The 23,080-nt window shown below is 44.6% G+C and overlaps 2 protein-coding genes across 3 annotated transcripts in view; both read right to left on the bottom strand.

The window, feature by feature from the left end:
* Positions 1-23,080, bottom strand: part of RFX3 (regulatory factor X3) — a 254,481-nt gene that overhangs the window by 188,903 nt on the left and 42,498 nt on the right. The gene's annotated exons all lie outside the window — the stretch shown is intronic.
* Positions 2,190-4,102, bottom strand: LOC142072207 (uncharacterized). The gene is made up of 2 exons (XM_075128756.1): positions 3,513-4,102; positions 2,190-2,852 (listed from the first exon to the last, which is right to left on the bottom strand). Exons 1-2 carry the CDS (start codon positions 3,889-3,891, stop codon positions 2,602-2,604), a joined length of 630 nt encoding a protein of 209 aa, XP_074984857.1. The 5' UTR covers positions 3,892-4,102; the 3' UTR covers positions 2,190-2,601.

Here is a 23,080-nt window from a genome sequence, read left to right on the forward strand (position 1 = left end):
TTTAGATATCATATCATACATCTTCTATTAGAAAGGCAAATTGTAAAATTCCAGTAGAATGGACACAGTGGCTTTTTCATGTCTAATGACTATAATTTCATGCTGGACAACTACAGTGAAAATATAAAAGTAGACTAATTTGTAAGAGCAAGAAAATAGTTCACTTAATCTTATCAATTTCAAGAGATGACCATAAAGCAGCAATTAAATTATTCATTGGTAATTATGTATCTTTGAAGATATCATTTGACTGGATTCTTTTTTAGGTCACAGCTGAATAGTGCGAGACAGGCCAGACCCTTAATTTAGAGAGGTGCAGTGGTTAGGGCACTAGTTTAGGCCTGGGAGACCTAGCCAGGTTCAATTCTCTGCTCCATCACAGACGTCGCATGTGACTATGAGTAAAAATCACTTAGGGCATAGCTACACTTGCAGATGTAGAGTGCTTTGAATTAAACCTGCCTTCAGAGAGCACAGTAGGGAAAGCACTGCAGTCTGTCCACGCTGACAGCGGCAAGTGCACTGGCGTGGCCACGTTTGCGGCACTTGTAGAGATATTGGGAGCGGTGCATTACGGGCAGCTATCCCACAGAGCACCTCTTCCCATTCTGATGATTGTGGGAAGGGGGTGGGCAGCACGGAGCATTCTGGGTCCTGTCCCAATGCTCCGTTATGGATCGGTTCGCATCCCAGCAATCCCTGTGCTTCTGTCCACAATTGGCGCCATCTTTCAACGTTTTTTGTACTGCGCACTCTGTCTTCCCTTTCAATCTGCGGGAATAGACCCTGAACTGCTGAGGAGTATGCTGACGAGTCTTAGCAGCGCGTCATGTTTGGCAGTCGAGTTATTCCTTATGATCCAAAGTGACAGTGAGGGCTCCGACGACGATATCGACTCAAGTAACGCATATGACACAAGTTTGCTTGTGGCATTCACGGACATGCTCAGAGTGAACTGCCACTTTTGGGCTTGGGAAACAAGCACTGAGTGGTGGGATCACATCGTCATGCAAGTCTGGGATGACGAGCAGTGGCTGCAGAACTTTCAGATGAGAAAAGCCACTTTCATGGGACTGTGTGCTGAGCTCGCCCCCACCTTGTGGCGCAAGGACACGAGATTGAGAGCTGCCCTGCCGGTGAAAAGCAGGTGGCTATGGCAATCTGGATGCTGGCAATTCCATACAGCTACCGATCGGTCGCTAACCAGTTTGGAGTGGGAAAGTCAACCATTGGAATCGTGTTGATGCAAGTTAGCAGGGCCATTAATTGCATCCTGCTCAGAAGAACTATGACTCTGCGTAACGTGCATGACATTGCTTTACACAAATGGGTTTTTCTAACTGCAGAGGGGCGATTGATGGCACACACATTCCAATTCTGGCACCAGCCCTCCTAGTCTCAGAGTATGTTAATTTGAAGGGGTATATCTCTATGATCCTCCAGGCGCTTGTGGTTCACCGTGGGTGGTTTCATTGACATTAGCACAGGCTGGCCCAGAAAGGGGCATGACACACGCATCTTTCAGAACACTGGCCTGTTCAGGAAGCTGCAAGCTGGGACTTTTTTCCCAGACCAGAAGATCACTGTAGGGAAAGTCAAAATGCCCATTGTGATCCTTGTAGACCCCGCTTACCCTTTAATGCCATGGCTCATGAACCCCTACACAGGGAGCCTTGACAGCAGCAAGGAGCAGCTCAATAACAGGCGGAGCCAGTGCAGAATAAGTGTGGAGTGTGCTTTTAGCAGTTTAAAGGGCCGCTGGTGCTCTCTGTATGGGAAGCTGGACCTGGCCGATGACAACATCCCCATGGTTATATCCGCGTGCTGTACCCTCCATAACATTTGTGAAGGGAAGGATGAATGATTCACTCAGGCATGGAACTCGGAGGTTCAACACCTGGAGGCTGAATTTGAACAGCCAGAGAGTAGGTCTATTAGAGGGGCCCAGCGCAGGGCTGCAAGGACTAGGGATGCCTTGAGGGAGCAATTTGAGGCTGAAAGCCACCAGTCATGTCTGGTGCCCTGCACGGAAGTGAAGTGCAGTGGTTCCAATGTTAGTAGGAACCTGTGTTTGCTACGCTGATATGCAGTGCCTGTTTCTTTCCTGGGCTAAGGTATCTTTTACTTTATGCAATAATAAAGAATGTTTTCAAAGCCAAAAAATCTATTTATTGAAAAGAAAATCCATTTATTGAAAAGAAACACAACTGCTTGGGAAACGGAAAGGGCAAGGGTGTGGGGTGGGGAACGGTACAATCACAGATTTTTGTATGTCCTGTTATCATACTCAGCCTTCCTGTCTGGAATGCTGTGCAATGAGGGCTGCACTTCACGATGGCTATACTGCATGGTGATAGGGGTTGAATGCAGTGGGTAAGGGTCGTAGTTTTCAGGGCTGGGTGGTGAAGCTACAGGTGTTGGAGGCAGCTGGTGGCGGTAAGAACCCGGATGTTGGGGAAAGCAGGTTGGAGGTGACATGGGGGCACAAGGGAAAGAGTTTTGAGACAAGAGCTGCAGGGGTGGGGGGGCAGGCGCGGTAGTGCTCCGCCTGCATGGCTACGAGTGCCTGGATAGAGTCCGCTTGGTACTCCATTATGCTTATCAACGATTCGTGCTTTGCTGCCGGAGCACCGCGCTTTTGTGCTGCTCTGTGCTTTGGTGCTGGCAATCCTCATTCTGCTGGCGGATCCTCCTTTCACTGTCCCACCACTCCTGCACTTTTTGATTTTCATTACTTGAATGCTGCATTACTTCATGCAACATGTCTTCCTTGCTTCTACGTGGCCTCTTTCTGATTCTTTGGAGTCTTTCAGCTGGTGATAACACAGACGGCTGAGATCTCAAGGTTGCATCTGTAAATGCAAAATGCAACACTTAACAGAGGCAGCATTGTTCACACCAGACAGAGCAATGATTCCTCTGTACTTAAGGACAAGCACACTCTACACAATAACATAATTTGCCCATCCCAAAGCGAGCGCACTTAATGCACGGGAGCCCCAAAATGGTGGGTAAGCACAGGATCAAGAGTGACTGATTGTTTCACAGCTGTACCATCCTCTGGGTTTCTGTGCCTTGGGGAGAGCCAACAGTGACAGGGAGCCCCTATACTGAACACTGTCCCCACATTTTCCACAGGAGTTTGTCCTGGAAGATATCTCGCTGTTGAGTGTGACCTGGGAAGCAAGGGAGGGTCTTCTACTACAATGTGGCTTCCACCCTGGCCCATGAGCAGCTTGCCTGTGTACAGCGATGGTCCCCCTGCCCCTCATGGTACAGTGGTGCGGACAAGTTAGCCTTATTGGGACAAGGATCACAGTGGCTCTCACGAGAAACCTGCGCAAGCGCATTGCCCAAGTTCTGGATGAGACCTTTGAAGAGATCACTGAGGCCGCAATGTGAGAGAGCATATCAATGCCCTATTCCACATCTAGGCATGCATGCAGCCCTAACCCTCCTCGCCCCAAGAGCCCGCACCGAATAACTTCCTTCCCAAAATAAAAGCCGCTTACCAGGAACCTCCTCTGGTGTTTGTACTTTCCCAAGCACCGGCCGCCGTGACTGGCTACCTTCTTCCTGGCTTGAGAACAGCTCCTGGCTGCATGCATCTAGGGATTCAGGGGTGTCTTCCTCTGCCTCAGCACCCTCACTCCCGCTTTGCTCCTCCTCCTCCTGCCTTGTTGAACTGGGATCTGAAGTCTCCATGGTGGTACTCGGAGTGGAGGTGGGGTCGCCCCCAAGTATCGCATCCAGCTCTTTGTAGAAATGGCAGGTCGCAGGGGCAGCACCGGAGCGGCTGTTTGCTTCGCGGGCTTTGCGGTAGGCGTTCCGCAGCTCTTTCACTGTAACCCTGCACTGCAATATGTCCCAGTCATGGCCTCTTTCCATCATGTCCCTTGATATCTGCCCGAAGGTGTCGTAATTCCTACGGCTGGAGTGCAGCTGGGACTGGACAGCTTCCTCCCCCTACACACTGATGAGGTCCAGCACTTGCCATTGCTCCTTACTGGGGATCACCTGGCGTGTGGCAACATGGTCACCTGGAAAGATTCGCTGAGAGCACTCCACGCCTGGCTGAGCAAACAGGAAGGGGATTTTGAAAATTCCCAGAGATTTAAAGGGCGGGTCTGGCAGTAAAGTTCGAAGTGCTGACCAGTGGCTAGAATAGGCATTGTGGGACACTTCTGGAGGCTGATCAGAGCGCACTAACAGAACAGGGCGTCCACACTGGTGCCGCGGCACTCCAGCGGGGGCACACTAAACGTTATTCCACTCGCCGAGGTGGAGTACCAGGAGCGCTCTAGTGGCAGAGTCAGAGCGCTCTACGTGCCTTGCCAGTGTGGACGGGTAGTGAGCTAGTGCGCCCGGGGCTCCTTTAATGCACTGTAACTCGCAAGTGTAACCAAGCCCTTAGCCTCTGCACCGCAGTTTTCCATCTGTAAAGTGAAGATAATAGCACTTCCCTACCTCACAAGGGGATTGTGAGGATAAACACATTGAAGATTGTGAGGCGCTCAGGTACTACTACAGTGATGTAGTAAGTATCTAAAATAAATAGAGATTTGATATCAAAGATTTTTGGACCTCCCAATCATTGGCTTTTCAGCCTCATTCTGGAACACACTGAGTCCCAACAGTTTGGACAACATTGTCTTTGGACGACACTTAGGAATGATAACAGCCCATACATGGTTATATAGTCCCACAAAGTATACAAGACAGAGATAACTATGTTACCCATTCTACAGAGGTATTATGCAGTATGCACAATATATACTCATAGGTCAGCTCTGAGTATTTTTTCCAGTCTGATTTTCTATAATTTCACTGGGATAGTGTTTGTTATGGGGATCATCACTCCTGTCCTAGCAAAACACCTCAGTGTCAGTCTCAACGCTAGTTGCATGGAATGTTGGGAGAAGTTGCATCTGATATAAATATGGCAAGGTCTAGCAGGAAAGCATCGTCACTCATAAGGAAGTATGGAGCAGCACAGAAACCACCACCTATATGTCACTGTAAAACGTCCCTGAACAGCATCACCACACACCTAAGTAAAATAACAAAAGCCAGCAGGGATTGGCAGGAACAAGCCCTTTGAGGAGTCAGTGAAGAGGAAATGGTGCAGATACAGACTGGCCCCACCTCAGAATGAGGAAGACATCTTACAGCCTTTTGCCACTGAGGAAGCAGAGAGAGCACTGAGCCGCAGGAAAAGCAAGTGGCCTTGACAAGATTTCACCAGAAATGCTTCTAGACCTTGGACAGGAAACCAGAGCTGGCTACAACATACATGGAGTAAAGAACTGAATATCATAAGACAAGCACTGGGCAGAAAACCCAGAGCAAGAGGTAGACCAAGGATAACATGGAAACACACAGTAAAGTAGAACTGAAAGCTCACAGTGACATGGGAAGAAGCTAAGACTGCAGCAGGAGGCTGGCAAAGATGGAAGGCAATAGTGAAGGCCTTATGTTTCACATGGAATAGAGAGGCATAAAAGAGAAAGAGAGAGATGCCTGCTAACTCAACTAGGATCAAAGAATGTCCATACCTAGATTGTTAATGTCAGGAAATAACACTCCAATCTCATTCTCAACTCAAGAAAATTTGGCCTTATTATTAAATGTTTCAATAGCTCTTACTTAAGGCTACTTCAATTTTAAAAGTATAAGTTAACTAGAAGTTGATGTTTTTATATAAAACTGAGCCAAAGCAGTTTTGATAAATGCTAATTAAACCAGAAATCACATGCACAAGAAATCAACCTGCCTTTCTACAGACAGAGCGTCTGCTACACATTTCCTCGGTGTTTTGTTTTAAAAGGTGATGGGGACAATTTTTTTTAAACGACATTTTTAAAGGGTAACAAATCCTTCTTCCTCTTTCCACTGCTCTCCTTTTTAAAGCAATTTTTCTCCTCAAGTATCCACCTTTCTCTTTTGTGCTTTTTGCAAATGCTCTTTAGTGAACTCAGTATGATGGCCTTTGCTTTTAATTCCTGAAAGGTTGGGGGGGGGGGGGGGGAGCAGGTAAGTGCTTATGAGCCAGAAAGCTGTGGGCTTTTTGAAGCAGTGGGTCATTTGACCAACAACCATATACTATTGTGAATAGTTGTTATTTGTTTCCTTTTATGCATATACTGTAGCCAAGATTAATAACCAAACTCTTTCCTTTAATGATCAAGCCAAACATATAGAAGAGAAGAAAAACAAGGCTTTTCATAATGAAGTAGAAAAGCCATCAGAATCCCCAACACTAAAATCTCATATTTGCTCTCAACTTCATACCACTTTTGGCATTAAAAGAGCTGTAATTCTAAAATAATCTAAAATAAATAAAAAATGAATAGAAGTGTGCACAACTGAGCGACAGAATGGATATCCTCTTGCAAGAGGCTTGTTTGTAATTTTGTTGGTTATTTCCTCTCTCAGACTTTGATATCACTTTTGATGGAAGATATTCAGTTGTTAATATAATCCACCCAGATAAGAGGTGAAGATTGCAAAAGGAAACATCATCCACCACAAAGAACATTTTTAAACCACAAGTGTCTGAGAAACCACAGACCTCAGTAAAGCTTCTTTTCTTGTTAAATTTTGTAAGTATGGGAGTATAACCAACATCCAGAAGAGGCGTCAATTAAAATAACCAAATGTTTATGCAAGAACCTTTAAAAAAAATTAGTAAGTAAAGAACTGATCTGTCAGGCACCATCAGTCTAAAACCTAGGCCTGTGAGGCTCCCAAGCAGGAGTCTTATACTCAGCACCTGCAAGCACTGACAAGGGAACTGCTACTAATATTCAACTACCAGAAGCAACACCTGCTTATTCAGCTGCGTCAGATGACTGACAGCAGATGCTGATTGGACACCACTGGGTATAAAGCTTCCTGTTCCTGTCCCACACCCTGTCTGAGCATCTAATCACTAGGCCTGTTACTGCCTAGACCTCTGAGACCAAGTCCTTGATTCCTCAACTAGTTCTGGCTCCTTGTTCTTGCTATTTCATGTTTCTTGTTCCTACTACCATGCCTCGTCCCTGTCCCTCTCACCACAACTTTTTCCTGGTTCTTGCTTCCTTGCCCTGACCTCAGTTGCTGACTTTGGCTTTGACCATTGGCGTGACTCCAACCCAACTCTACTCCTGGAGTCAACCACTAGGTCCGACAGCCCCCATTATGGCCCCTGTTGTGATCTGAGAAACTGAAAGCAATGAAAAGGTGACCACAGATCTTGAAAACTGAGCATCAGCACATAATAATGTTTGCTGCCCTGAATAAAGACAAGAAAGCACTTCAGAACCAGGATATTGCCTTAGAAAATAAAGACATGATTTAAAAAATTACAATTTTGGGAGTCCTCAAACATTGGGCTATAGGAATAAAAAAAAATTTCTTTTTAACTCTAAGGTTGTGTTCATAGCAACACAAAGTTAAATTGTTTTCAAAATATGCTAATATGGCTTAACCTGCACAATCACGTTAAGTTACTCCATTTTTACAACTGTGATAGAACACCCTCATGACCCTTCAGAAACAAGTTTGGATATGCTTTTTAATGCAGGGAATCGTAGGACGCAATAAAGTATCCATTGTCCTGCTTGTATTGAAGTGCACTCATTATTGGAAGTCTTTTTTTCTCTGTCTTCACAGAGTAGTAAAAGAAAGTATAAACTGAGAATACATTTACACTGTAGCTGTAAGCATGCTTCCCAGAGCGAATAAACAGACACGCATTAGCTCTGCTTGATCTAGAACAATAGTGCAGGTGGTGGTTTGGGTTAGCCACCTGAATATGTACCCAAGGATCCAAGCAGGTTTGTACTAACGCAGCTAGCCTGAGCTGCCACCCTTTACATCAGAAACTAATCCAATCACTCCGTGTTGCTAATCAAATCACTGTGTAACTCTAGTGTGGTTTTGCTGTGTGGTCGCTCTCACTCAAGCTAAGCTAACTCCAGTGCAGTAACTTGAGTGTACTAACTCTAGCTAACTGTTGCAGTGAAGACAAGCCCTACATGACTGCAGTTCAAATACCATAGGTGAACATACTTGTGGTAACATAAATACAAAACTGTATATAGATATCTGAATGTATTTGCCTGTGCAAACAAACAGAGCATTTACTTCCTGCTTTGAACCATGTTGCAAGTGCTTATTTTATCAAAATAATGATGTGCATTACAGGAGACTAATACAATTTTTCTGCAAGACCTATTCATAGTACAACTAAACTGTGTACAACAGAATTGTGTTCAAAATTACATTTGGAGGACTTTAACACTTCTGTAAAATGTTATTTTTAAGTTGTAACATGAACTATGTTGACCACTTTTAAACTATTATTTTTCTTAATATAGTTGAAAATTTGAAGCATGGATAGTACCTGATTGGCTACTGGACCTATAATGAGTAATGGTTTTTGTAAGATTATTTGAATTTCATTTGCTAGATTACTTCAACTGAAGAAATCTTCAGTTTATGCAATCAGCTAAGTACAGTTTTAGTAATCATTAAGGACACTAAGCAAACAAAATAGTTAAAAAGGAACACCGACTTAAAATACTACGTTTTTGTGAATTTTTTAATCTATCATTATTACAAGAAGCATTTAAGATTATATAACTGAAAGAGATTAGAGGGGAAAAAAGGTGAAATTAGTTTTCCTTATCCATAATTTCACCTTCTCTGAAGTGTGTACCCATTGTTGTCAGTCTCATACTGGTCTTCTACCTTTATTCCTCAAGCACCAGAGGTAATATATGAGATTCCTCTTGTGATTGAGAAAGCTTGAACTAAAAAATAATTGATAGAAGTGTGACTTTTAATTTGACAATCTCTCTTAAATTCCCCTGCTAGCCTGCTTAAAGAAATACAGCCATATTCAGACATTAGGCATCTTACCATAGCTGAGGAAATACAAAGAACTAAGGTCTATTTTAGAAAAATCATTACTCAAACATTACCCAGGCAGAAAGATTTTTATTTTAAACTTATAGTTCTTCCATTTTTTTCTCTCCCTCACTCTTCAGATAAAATGTTTATACTAGGAAGAATACCCCTATGCATGTCCAATCAATGAAATACAACAGAGAATAAAATGCACAAAGTAGGTTCTGATGAAGCACACTTTGGAAAAGATAAGATTAAAGATAAGGGAAACTTACTTTCCCTTTCTATCCACATGAGTACCTGCTGCTCCAGAGACCTTGAATTGATGGGGAGACAAAAAAAGCAGCAAATATCCTCCAACAAAGGGGAGAAGGGGGAAAATGATTCCAAAACCAAATAAAGCTCTCAACCCTTTTTTCTCCTTCAAAAATTAATAAATGTCTTTGATGAAAGATACCAAGAGAAGACTGGAGGACTTTTCATCCAAAAGTGAATGAAACAAAAACTTCTATTTTGCTAAGCACTACAAAAGATACACCAAGATGATATATCTCATGATGAGATCTGTTGTATCTTTGCTATTCTGCCCAATAGGCAGCCTTCTAGTTTGGTAGAGCGTGTCCTTACTCCTACAGTGAGTTCTTTACTGATCATCTGTAGGCCTAAAAAAGAGTTGACTTGTCAACCTAAAAAGAGTTGACTGAGATGCTTTGCATCCCTTGTTTGGTTCCCATAGGACAGATTTCCTCTGAGGTTTTCTTCATTGCAAAGATTACACTCTGTGTATGTAACTATTTCTCCAAGCTATAGGAATGCTGAGGAAAGAAGGAATGTAAGAAATAGGCTGATTTAAGTGGAAGACTATTTCTCTTTGAAAAACATTCAGGATCCAGCTTGAATAATAGTGTGTCAAAAAAACAAAAACAAAAAAACCCGTAAGATGGCTTTTTAAATTAATAATGGCCCTGGCTCGCTGACTTTTCTACATGACTGCTAACAGAAAAGCCATTTTTAGAGTAAAAATTCTCCCAGTGATTCAGTGAGAAGTTTCCATTACTAACTTTTTTCCTGTTTTCTGAAAGATGTGTTGTACATGTCCAGTCCACTGTAGGTGCATGCGCACCCTGTGCACAGTTGGAGATTTTTCCCTCTACAATACCTGTCAGGGCTACCAGAGAGCCGTCTGCTGCCTCACACTACTATGCCCAGATATAAAGGGTGAAGCCACATCCAATCCCTGCTCAGTTCCTTCTTAGCAGATTGAAAGGCAAAGAAGGAGGAAGAGTTGTCAAATGGATATGCACAACACATCTCAAAGAACAAGTTTCAGAAAAAGGTTAGTAATTGTTTCTTCAAGTGATTGCACACGTCCATTCCACTGTAGGTGACTCACAAGCAGATCGAACTGGAGGTGGGCTCAGAGTCTATTTGAAAAGGGAACTGGTGGACTACTCATCCAAACCTTGCATAGCCTCTGAATTACAGAGAGATTGCATAGTGAGACGCAACCATATGAAACAATGACCAGGTTGCTGCCTTATAAATATTCAAGTTGAACTCATGAGCCAGAAGCTTCTTGAGACCTGGATGAATAGGCCACCACTCTACTTCGGGACATTATGTTAGCCAATCATGTATGTATGTATAATCAAATACAACTGGATATCCAAGAGGAGATCCTTTGGTAAGACACTGGATAGCCTTTCATTCTCTTTGCAGTCCTGATGAAAAGTGGTGAATAATGGATAATGGCACAGAGTACACTTCTAAAGTTTGAGGATGATACCGAGCTGGGAGGGATTGCATGCGCTTTGGAGGGCAGGACTAGAATTCAAAATTATTTTGACAAACTGGAGAAATGGACTGAAATGAATAGGATAAAATTCAATAAGGACAAATGCAAAAATGATTAAAGATCTAGAAAACATGATCTATGAGGAAAGACTGAAAAAAACTGGGTTTGGTTAGTCTGGCAAAGAGAAGACTGACGGGGGACATGAAAAGTGTCTTCAAATATCTAAAAGGTTGTTATAAAAAGAGGAGGATGATAAATTGTTCTTCTCCACTGAGAACAGGACAAAAAGTAATGAGATTAAACTGCAGCAAGGGAAATTTAGGTTAAACCTTAGGAAAAACTTCCCAACTGTAAGGATAGTTAAGCACTGCAACAAATAATCTAGGGAAGTTGTGGAATATATATCATTGGAGGTTAGACGAACATCTGTCAGGGATGGTCTATATAACACTTAGTCCTCCCTCAGTGCAAGGGACTGGACTAGGTGACCTATCGAGGACCCAGCAAGTCATACGTTTCTGTGATGCTTTGAACAGTTGCATTGAAGACCTACATGGTTTAATCTGATGCTGGTAAAAAGCCAAACCTCTTCTTGAGTACGGAGCGTTTCCTCGTTATGAGTATAACGCTTTGGAAAGTAGGTCAGTAAATGGTTAATATGAAAACAGAAAAAACTATTTTAGTAAAACTTCGGGTGAGGGTGGAAGTAAAATTTGTCTCTATAGAAGACTGTATACAGAGATTCTGACACTTGAAGTTGCAATTCCCCCACTCTCCTGGCCAAGGTAATAGCAACCATAAAAGCCATTTTCCCTGAAAAGTATAGCAGGGAACAGGTTGCCAGTGGCTCAAAGTGGGGAACATATCAACTTTGCTAAAACTAGATTCAAGTTCCATGGAGGGACAGCCTCCTGAACTTATGATTATAGCCTGTCCAGACCTTTCAAAAATCTGATAAACATAGGATTGGAAAACAGTGAGTGATTACCAACAGGAGGGGAGAAAGCCAAAATAGCTGCTATGTGTACTCTGATGGAACTAATGGCTAACTTTTATTATTTCAGGAACAGGAGACAGTCCAATACATACTGGATATGAGCCCAGGCCAGGGAAACATCTTTCTGTCGGGACCAGACAGGGAATCTTTTCCATTTAGTCAGGTAAGTACTCCTAGGCAAAGGACTTTCCACTATTTAGAAGCACTTCCTGTACTTCCTTAAAACAAACCCCCTATCAAACATGTCAGCCATGAAACACCCAGGCTAACAGGTGGATGGCCTGCAGATTGGGATGGAGAAGGCAGCTGCAGTCCTGGGAGATCATGTCTACTTCTAGTGGTAGTGATAGTGGCGGTCTGACCAATAGGGTTCGTAAAGCTGTAAACCAGTGCTGATAAGGCCACTCTGGGCCTATTAGGATAAGATAAGCCTGGTCTTGTTTGATTTTGGACAAAACTTTGGGCAGAAGCACAACCAGAGGGAAGGCATGCAGCAGGGCGTTTGACAATGTTAGCAGGGAGGCATCTGTCAAAGAACCTGCGCTGTGACCCGCTCAGGAATAAAACTGATGACATTTTCTTTCGTCCTTGTTGCAAACAGGTCCACTTAAGGAGTTTCCCACAAATGGAAAATGGATCTGGCTACATCTGGATGAAGAGACCACTCATGGTGATTGGTGAACAACCTACTTAGGTAGTCTGCCAGAGCATTCTGTATTCCTGGAAGGTAGCCAAATTTCAGGTGGATAGAGTTGGAGATTCAGAAATCCCAAAGCAGAATTGCCTCTTGGCACAGTTGCATCCATCAGGCTACCCCTTGCTTGTTCATGTAAAATATGGCTGCTGTAATGTAATGCTTGTTCATGTAAAACCCGGCTGCTCTGTTAGCACCAACAAATTATGTCCCTAGATATCTACAAGAAATGTCATGCAAGCCAAATACATGGCTCATAATGCTCTTACTTTTATATGTAGCTGTAGATCCTGGGCAGACCACAGACCTTGTGTCTGAAGGAGACATAAGTGATCCCTGTGTTTGCAGGAGACCCAAGCGAGCCCCCCAACATAGATCTGATGCATCTGTGACTAGGGTGAGCATCTGTTGCAGAGGAATAAAGGAAATTCCTGTGCAAATATTCAAGGGTTCTATCCACCAGTCCAGGGACATGATTTGGTACTTGAACCACCATCTGATGATGGACTGGTCAATACACCAAGGCTAATCAATCGTGTAACTTTCTGAAGTGCATACGGTATTACGTAAGTGTATTGTGCCATATGCCCAGGAAGCTGGACGCAGTTTTGTACTGTAGTGACAGGATGTGCCTTTAAGTCTAAGAGCAATGGCTCACATTGTTTGTAATCTCAACCATGGCAGGAAGGCCTTGGCCTTCATAGAATCCAGGACCACTCCAATGAATACTGTTTTCTGTATGTGAGTCAAGATCGACATCTCTGTGTTGATTAGCAGTCTCAATGCATCAAAAGTGGACTGGATAATGGCCACGCTGGACAGTACTTAAGACATGGACTGGCCTCTCACCACCCAGTTGTCTAGGTAAGGAAACATGGACACATAACCTCTGCAAGAACACTGCTACCACCACCAGGCACTTCGTCAACACAAGAGGCATTGCTGACAGGACAAAGACTAGCAGTGCAAATTGATAGTAGGATCTGTTGATCATGAAACTTGGCAATTCACCAGAGCCACAGAAAATTCCTACATGAAAATACACCTTTTAAGTTGAGAGTGGATTACCAGTCCCCAGGATTCAAAGAAGGAATAAATGAATCCAGATTGGCCATCCACAATTTCATTTTCTTCAGGAACTTGTTAAGATCTCTTAGATCTAAAATTGGCCTAAGACCCACTTTTGCTTTCGGAATTAGGAATTAGCAGGAATAAATCCCCTTTCCCCTGAACAACAGAGAAGAAGAGATTGGACCTTGGGAGAGAGGTCCCTGAAGAGAGATTGGAAAGGAAGGCTAGAGATGGGGATAGAAATAAACTGAAGGGTGTATCCCAGTTCCACTGTGCTAAAGATCTATCCATGCGTGTTGACATGACACCAAGCAATTAAGAAGTGGGATAGGTGATTAGTAAATGGGAGGGATGGGGAGGGGAAGATGGCACTCTGGGGACAGGCAGTCTGCCCTTGACCAAAGTATCAAAATGTTCGTTTCAAGAATCCAGCTTGTCTAGATGAACTGGCAGCTACAGAAGAAGAGGCAGGTGGCGGACTTCTCCTGTAACTTCTGCCCTTTTTCCTGGACAGGTTCTAGGTCTGAAACTCTGATAACATTGGGACTGCTGCGGACAAACGGGCTTTCTTTTTGATGCCAGCACATAAATACCTAGAAACTTAAGGGGTCGCTCTTGAATCCTTGAGACTATGCAGCCTCTTATCAGTCTTTCCAGAAAGAGCAAAGGACTCTCAAATGGGAGGTCTTGAATGGTCTGTTGAACCACAGAGGGAGGGAGACAAAATGACTGCAGCCATTAACACTGCCTCATAGTGATGGTTAAGGACACTGCTCTGCATCTAGACCAGCCTGCAGAGCCAATCTGGCAACTAATTTGCCCTCATCCACTATTGCAGCAAAATTCCCGTTTCACATCATCTGGAAGCCTGTCCTTAAATTTTAAAATATTATCCTGGAGGCTAAAATCGTAGTAACCCAGCAGAGCTTGCTGGTTCTCAATTCTAAGCTGCAAACCTCCTGTAGAATAAAGCTTCCTTACAAATAAGACCTGTTTCTTAACCTTTCATTGTTGATGCCTCGTGACCCCATCTCTCTCTTTCATTAGCAGCAGAGACTACCAGGGAGCCCAGAGGGTGATGGTTATAGAAATGTTCAAACCCATGCAAAGAAATATAGTATCTCCTCTCTCTGCTCCTTTTGCATTAGGGGGCAGGGAAGATGGGGTCTGTTATAACAATCTAACAAACGCAAGAATAGCCTCATTAATAGGGAGAGTTAGTTTAGAAGGGTCCCACTGAGGCTAAAATGTTCACAGCTTGTGTGGCTTTTCCTTGACCTTCTCTGGCTGAATATCCAGAGCTGTAGCAATCCTTTTCAACAACTATACAACCATCAGGTGGGGGAGAAACAGAATCTGCTACCACTGCCTTGTCAAAGGATGAAGAAGGAGGTGGAGCCTCCTCTGATTCCTACAAGGGCAACTCTTGAGAGTGAATCTCTGCATGTATTCATGGAGGATAGGTCCATCAACGACTATTAGCCAGGATGGCCAAGGATGGTGTCCCTAGCCTCTGTTTACCAGAGTCCGGGAATGAGTGACAGGGGATGGATCACTTGATGATTACCTGTTCCTGTTCATTTCCCCGAAGCACCTGTCAGAATACAGGATACTAGGCTACATGGATCTTTGGTCTGATCCAGTATGGCCATTCTTATGTACAGTACCAGGCCCTGTACCAAGGATGGGTAGATGCTCAGTCTGATGCAGTAGCTCACAATGCCCCAATTGAAGAAGTGTGAGGTAAAGAGTGCAGTGAGGCCCTAAACTGAAGAGAGAAACCCCAAGGGTTCCAGAAAGGTCACTGATACGTCTGGGCCATTAGTCCTTGTGAGATGGGTCATGTTGCGACAGTGGCTGGTACCACAGAGGATAAGCACTCCACAGGGTTGCTGTACATGTCCAGGCTATGACACATAAGAAACGACCTCAGAATCCAATGATGAATCTGCTTCCTCCATCCAGAAGAGAGCTGACCCCAGCAGAGATAGGCTTAGAGGCTGGGATGAAGGTACTGGTGAAATCATGGCTGATTTCCCTCCAGTCGGTACTGAGCTGAGAGTCACGTTAACTGTTGGGTCCAACACTACCATACAGCCAGTCAGAGCTGGAGCAGGAACAGTTGACACTGACACCTCAGACGTGGATGCCAGATTAAAGTCCTGAATAGCCAGGAAAACAGGTGTTGACAAGGTTAATAACAACTCACAAGCTGCCACTTAAGCTTAGGGCATAGACAGCACTGGGAAAGACTCTTGATCCTGCAGTATTGATAGCTGTGCTGAAGACATCAAGGCAGATAACTCAGGAGTCTGTCTCAACAGCGCCAACTTAGACTCCAGAGTCAATTACCTCTTATGATTTGAGAACTGCATCAGGGAATGCCTCTTATGTGCATTCAACTACTGTGCTGAGGATCTTGAAGTCTCTGGTACCAAGTTCTTATCAGACTTATGGTGCTTTTTCTTCAGCACTGGCTATGCAGACCTGTCTCATGGCTCAGCCAAACCAGAAGGAGCACTGCTAACTGATATGGATGAATTCGGCACCCGCTGAGTGAGAAGGTTCCAACAGTGGATGGGGCATTGACTCCAACATCAAATACTTGAGTTTGGCTGCTCTTTCTCAGAACAGGGCTTAAACCCCTTGCAAACGTTACATTTGTCACTGACATCGGCCTCCCCCAAGCATTTAAGACAGCTGTGGTGGGGTCAGTGACAGGCATTCATTTGCTACAAGAGTGACAGAACATGAAGCCCAGACACAGAGGCATGACTCTGATACCAGCACTAGCATCCAGGAAGAGGGGACCATCCAATCCAAACTATCAACCACTAACCTAATACTAATACTATGCCAGAAAAAAAAACAGCCTTAAAACCAGACTATAACTAACCAACAGGTACTATATACAAGAAGAAAAAAAGGACTTTCAAAATCAAGAACAGCACCTCCAAAAACCAGGGTAGGGAAGAACTGAGTGGGGTCAGGGGCAGCTCCACCCTTTATACCTTTCCATAGTAGCACGAGGCAGCAGGGGGCACTCAAGTCACTTGAGGGGAAACGCTCCAACTGTGCATTGGCGCACACATTCCTACAGTGGAACAGACATGTGCAATTGCTCAAAAAAGAACTTGTAAAACCAGATTTTAAGGCTGAATTGTTCAACAGTCCTTCTGACTGGACAATCTTTTCAGGGAAGCTACTTTTAGAAGCAAAATATATAAAACCGTTCCTCCAAAGTTTAATGTAACTATATAAAGTATCAAAATATCAAGAAAAAAAATCTTCAAAAATGGAATTTCAATTAAGATAAGCAGATATCCCTTTAATCATTACATTCCTTACCAATCATGATTCTAGTTCTTGGTTAAAATAAATCTGGTCACACCCGATGCATTTCTAAATATGTATCAATGTCCATTCCATTCTACAAAATGTCTGCCTGCATACAACACTATGGGGTTTGAGTCCCAATGCTTTAGGTTCAGTAACCTCAGCAAAAGTTCTCTCTCTCAAAGATATTCACAATATAATCCAAATAGATATGCATTCATATTGAGTTCTAATCCAGAAGACCCTCTTGTTCTAGAATGCTTCAAAATGTGGAGGTTACATAAACGTACGTACCATCACTCAAAATAGTGGACATTGCTTACTGTAACTGGCGGTTCTTCGAGATGTGTGGTCCCTATCTGTACTCCACACATTGGGTATGCATGCATGCGAGTCCGGGAATTCTTCAAAGCAGCATCCGTTGGCTCGCGCGCACATAGTAGCTCTCCTTGTACTCCCAACCGAGAATATAAGAGGCAGTTCTGGTTGACGCTTCTCCAGTTCCTTTTCTTACTGCAAATCCAATAGGATCCAAAGCAGAGGGAATGGAGGGCAGGTAGTAGAATCCAGATAGGGACCACACATCTCAAAGAACCTCCAGTTACAGTAAGCAACGTCCACTACTTCGAGTGATGGTATATATAAATATTCCATATGTAGATGATTGGCAAACAGTGTTCAAACTGGAGGCAGGTGCGAGAAAGCTGGTAGTAAAGATATTTCCAATACTGCCAATACCATTGCTGCATCCTTAGCCTAGGCATGTACTACAATGTAGCGCATCATGAACATGTGGATCAAACTTCAGGTGGCCACTCTGCAGATGTGCTGCAGAGGAATATCTGACAGGGATGCCATGGAAGCAGCTTGTGCTCGTATGGAGTGAGCTGTGACACCCACAGGGGATGTTTGCTACCTTGTAGCACTCTAAGGCTATGTATACACTGCACTTTTGTCGGTCAGGTGTGAAAAACACACATGCCTGACCAACAAAAATTTTAATGACAAAAAGCACTGGTGTGGACAGTGCTTTGTCCACAAGAGAGGCTCTCCTGCCAACAAAGCTACCGCCCATCATTGGGGGTGGTTTTATTCTGTCAGCAAGAGAGCTCTCTCCTGCCGACAAAGAGCAGCAGCAAGGCATTAGTGGCACAGCTGTGCCACTGTAAGCTGCAAAGTGTAGACATAGCATAAGATGCATCACAAGACCCAATTAGAAATCCTCTCGGAGGATATGGCTTGTCCACATGATCTCTCTGCTATGGTGATAAAGAGTCTCGATGATTTCCTAATGGGCTTTTCAGGTAGAAGGTGAATACATGCCTGACACTGAGGGAGTGAAATCTCTTGTCTTCAGGGGAAGCATGGGGTTTCAGGAAAAATACAGGAAGTATTAATTTGATTGATGTGGAACTCTGAAACAATCTTGGAGAGAAACTTGGGGTGGTGTTGAAGAGAAACCTTTTCCTTTTGAAACACGGTAGAAGGAGAGTCCTCCACGATGGCGCTGAGCTTGCTGACCCTCCTATCTGAGGTGAGAGCTACTAAGAATACCACTTTGTGGACAGGTGGGCCATGACACAAGTTGCTGTGGGTTCGAAAGGCAAACTAGTGAGTTTGGACAGGACAAGATTAAGGTCCCGTTGATGGGTAGGTTTAAGCACTGGTGGAAAGGTCCTGATCAGGCCTTTCATGAATCATACTGTAGCTGGCTAACTAAAGACAGCATATCCTTCTACCAGAGGGAAGAAGACGCTAATTGCTGCTTGGTGTACTCTTAGCAAACTAAGAGAGACCTGAAGTCTTCAGGGACTGGAGATAGCCTAGAACAACTGGGATGCCTAAAGTATCTGGAGAATGTTGGTGTAATCGTGCCAGGCTGAAAAGTGTCTCCAGTTGGCAAGATAGCAAGTTCTAGTAGACTCTTCTCTACCTTGGTTAAGGATCACCTGAACAAGGGATGAACATGGACATTCTATCTCCGACGTCCATCCAAAAACCAGGCCCTGACGTGGAGAGAGACCAGATTGGGATGCTTGGTCTCTCCCCCCACATCCCACCCTGGGTTAGGAGACCCAGAATGGGAAGATCCTGATTGGTAGGCATGCAGACATTGTTCCAAGTTCATGAACCAGAACTGTTTTGGCTAGTGGGGTGATAGGAGAATGATGCTGGCTTTGTTGTGATGCATCTTCCCTACAATCTGAGGAAGCAGGGAAATGAGAGGAAAGGCATATTGAGGCCATTAATACAGAACATCAGCAGATCATTGCCTTGGGAGTCACCACTATGGCTCCCCTAGAGCTATATAGGGAGAGACTTCTGTTCATTTGGGACACAAAGAGGTCCCATAATGGTGCACCCCACTGTGTAAATATCTCACTTACGATTTGTTACGAACCTCCCACTCCAAATCTATCAAGAAACTTCTGCTTAATTTCTCTTCCAGGGAGTTGTGAATACCAGGAAGGTACGATGCCTGTATCATGATACTGTTTCTTATACCAGTTCCAAAGCCTGATGGCTTCGTGGCAGAGGGGATGAGATCACACTCCTCCCTGTTTATTTATACAGACCTCCATGGTGATATTGTCTGACATTATTTGTACATGGACTGAGCATGCAAAAGGAAGGAAGGCCTTTGGGAGACCACCCTCAGTTCCAGTAAATTTATATTTCATGGGATCCAGGTTCCCTGAATAGCGTGGTTTTCCAGGTGAGCATCCCACTCCAAAAAGGAGGCATCTGTCACAATGGTGACCCTGGGGTGGGAGAGCTGAAGGGAACTCCTACCATGACCTTTTCTGGGTTCAACCACCAAGTTAGGGAGGTGAGAACTCTGCTGAGAACGACCACCATGGAGTTGATGTGGTCCTTGCTTCGTCAATAAATCAAGTTAAGCCAAGCCTGCGGGCACTGCAAGTGAAGTCTGGCATAGGTGCATGTGGCCATGTGGCCTAACAGTGAGAGGTACTTGTGCACTGTGGGTGATGTGTGAAATCAGGTTGCCAACTGCACAAAACCTTTCTGAGGGGAGGTATGCTCTCACGGAAACCAAGTCCAGCTTTGCCCCTATAAAGTTCATTGATCTTGTAGGTAACAAAACAGACTTTTCTTCATTTATGCAAATATCTAGGGTTGTTAAAAGCTGTATGAGAAACGCTGTTGCTGATGTGACCTCCTGACAAGAGTGGCCTACCAGGAGCCAACTGTCACGGTATGGGAATACCGTATAGTCCTATCATCTCACTGGGGCTGCGACCAGAGATAAAACCTTTGTAAATATTCTGGGTGCCACAGCCAGCCCAAAGGGGAGGACTCGAAACTGGAAGTGTTCCAGGCCTGCCATAAAACGCAGGAAACTCCTGTGTGATGAGTGAATATCCACATGGAACTACACATCCTTCATGTCGAGAGCCACAAACCACATCCCTTCCTGAAGGGAGGGTTTTACAGATGCAAATGTAATCATTCGAAACTTCAGCTTTCAAATGAAGATGGTGAGTTGCAGAAGACAGGATGGGCCTCTACCCTCTGTCTCTTTTGAGGATTAGAAAATATGGGGAATAGAACCCTCTCCCACAGTAATGAGACAGGGCACACTCTATTGCCTCTCGGTGTAAAAGGGATTCTGCTTTCCCTTAAAGAATAACTTCGTGAGCGTGATCCCCAAAGGGGTATTGGGAAGGGGCTTTATGAGGTGGGAAAGAGAATCTCCAGAATCTAGCTGTCTGTAGCGCTCTTGTTCCAGTTGTGGGCAAAGAGTGTAAGACAGTCCCCAAAGATGACAGGGGATGGAGCTGTTGGCATCAGTGGCGGTACACAGGTCTCTACCAATATGCCATAAGTGGCTCTTGACTGGAGGTTGAGAGTGATTAGAGGCTGTAGCAGAAGAGGGAGCCAAGAAGTGAGGCCTCTGAATCTTTTGGTGTTTGTGCGGAGGCTCAGCCGTGCGCTGGTAATAAGGTGCATGGGGAGGGGATGGCCTCGATCATGGATTGCCTCCAGTGTTTCCTCCTGAGGGTTGGAGTATAAATTCCCAGGGAATGCAGAGTTGATCTCGAGACTTTTAATAGTGCAGGAGCTCATCCATTTTCTCATTGAAGAGATTCGACTTGTCAAAAGGGATGGCCTGGATGTTTTGGACCTCCCTAGGAAACCTAAATGACTGCAGCTGGGAATCCTTCCTCATGACTAGACCAGTGGGTAAACTTCAGGAAGCCATATCCACTGCATCCACTGCAGCCTGGAGGGCTGCTTTTGCCACTAGCTTCCTCTCATCTAAAAGAGATTGAAAGTGGGTCCTGTCTTCTGTGAAGGAAGCTTGTCTGTGAAGTCTACAAGCGTGGGATAGGTATTAAAATAATACTTTGCTAATGCTTGGTAGTTAGTGACACAAATTTGCAGGCCTGTGAAGAAGACTTTTCTCCCCAGGAGGTCTGTGATGTCCAGTCTCCTAGAGGCTTTATCTGTCAGACAGGCCCATCAATAGTGCGACTGAACCCTTTCAGCAGTCACCTGAACTGCTAGCAAGTTGGAGGAAAGATGGGAGAATAACAATTCAGCCCCTTTCGCAGGAACAAAATGCTGTCTCTCAGCCCTTTCTGGTGTAGGGGCATAGGATGCTGGAGTGTGCCATACCACTCTAGCCAGTTCTAGTATGGCCTCACTGATGGGTAGGGCTAACTTATTCGGTCCCTGCAGCTACAAGATGTCCAAATGGGAGATGGAGGTCACTGGCAACTCCTTGTAACAGCTCGTGGTATGGCGGCGGTCATGCGGTGGAGAAAGTGAAGAAAGAGCGACCACCTCATCCAGGGATGATAAAGAGATAGTCATCAGAATCATCAGTACCTGCAGATTCAGTTCCACATGTTTCTACACAGACAGAACCCATTGACAAGAGAAAGAAGAGCAGTACAACCCTTGAGGGGGCCTGGACGCCTGCCACCGGATCCCACAGAACCCAATCAAGCCAAAAAGGAGGACTGATCAGTTGCAAGGGACCCCAAGAAAATCAGTACCAGCTTTCTTGGGGAGGGGGTCATACCCAGCAGAATGGTGAGCATAATCCCCTTTACTGTCTATCGCAGCTCAACTGTCTCCATGGAGATATTGGTGCAGCCATCTCCTCTGATTCATCTGAGAACTGCTCCACCACTAGGAGCGGTGCCGTCAGTACCACGGCACTCCTGCCACATGGCTGGAGATGAGATGCCTCCTGGGACAGTGATGTAGACTCTCCTCCAGAGTAAGGACATCCTTCTGGAGAGCTGGGCCAGAAAGAAATGGAGACTGGGGATAAGAGAGGAATATACCCTCCTGTGTTATATAAGTCTCAGTACACCTTGGTCCCTGAGGGGTTTCCCCAGTTAAGTCTGACGCATCCAGTGCTCCTGCAGTGACTGGATGCTCTTCAGAAGGACAAGGCCCTTCTACCTACCAGCACTCATAGATGAAACTGAGGAACATATATCTTTGCGCTTCGGTGTCAAGGTGACCGATGAAACCAGCAGATCCTTCTTTTTACATTTTGCCCTCTGATCTGGGGAGGGGGAGGGGGGGAGAGGTCTTCATTGGAAACAGTTCCTTAGGTTCCGTATGCAACATCTTGCCCAACCTGGACAGGCTTGGGGAGGAAGTGCGTTTCTTATGGAGAGTCCTCAATGGTGGATCTATCCTTGCACCCATGCGAGTCCCATTTACTCTCATGTGGAGCCCTGAAAGAAGAGCCCATGGGCTTAGATGTTGAGGGTTCCACTCCAAGGCACATGTTTGATTGGTCAGCTGAGGCCGATTTACAGGGGAGTTCTCCCTGGCCTGGATTAGAGAGGGACCTCACAGCCTTCCCATGTTGGATCATATTAAAGAAGTTCTGTACTAAAATCACAAATGAGTTTGATTCCCCATAGTTTAAATTCCAGGGTATTACTAATTAAGAGGTCTCTTGGTTTTTGGTACTGTTTCTCTCCCTCTCTGTGTGAAACTTGCAAGCTGCTAATTGTGTTAGTACATTCTAAGACAGAGTCTGTTGCAAAGCAATTCTTTGTAACAACAACTACTCACACAGAGAGAGACTCAAAGCAATACTCTAACAACAGAAACAGCACCCAGAGACTCCCCACCCTTTTGTTGTATTCATCTCGCTTTGTTAACAATTGTGATTAAAACAGAGATAGAGGATGGATGTGGATGGATGCTTGGTGTGGATAATAACTGAATGATCAGGGAGGTGCCAGCCTAAGAATCCAGTGTCCATCGGCTGAAGAAGGCGTCAAGTGGACATAACCAG

This window comes from Caretta caretta, chromosome 5 (assembly GCF_965140235.1).
Source record: "Caretta caretta isolate rCarCar2 chromosome 5, rCarCar1.hap1, whole genome shotgun sequence".
NCBI classification, from domain to species: domain Eukaryota; kingdom Metazoa; phylum Chordata; order Testudines; family Cheloniidae; genus Caretta; species Caretta caretta.

What these genes read in the sequence shown, in the direction of transcription:
- LOC142072207 (XM_075128756.1), bottom strand. Translation starts at nt 3,891, where the DNA reads ATGATGGAAAGAGGCCATGACTGGGACATATTGCAGTGCAGGGTTACA. An exon ending in AACACCAGAGGAGGTTCCTG is followed by an intron (nt 2,853 to 3,512) that starts GTAAGCGGCTTT and finishes TTGCATTTACAG; the next exon opens with ATGCAACCTTGAGATCTCAG.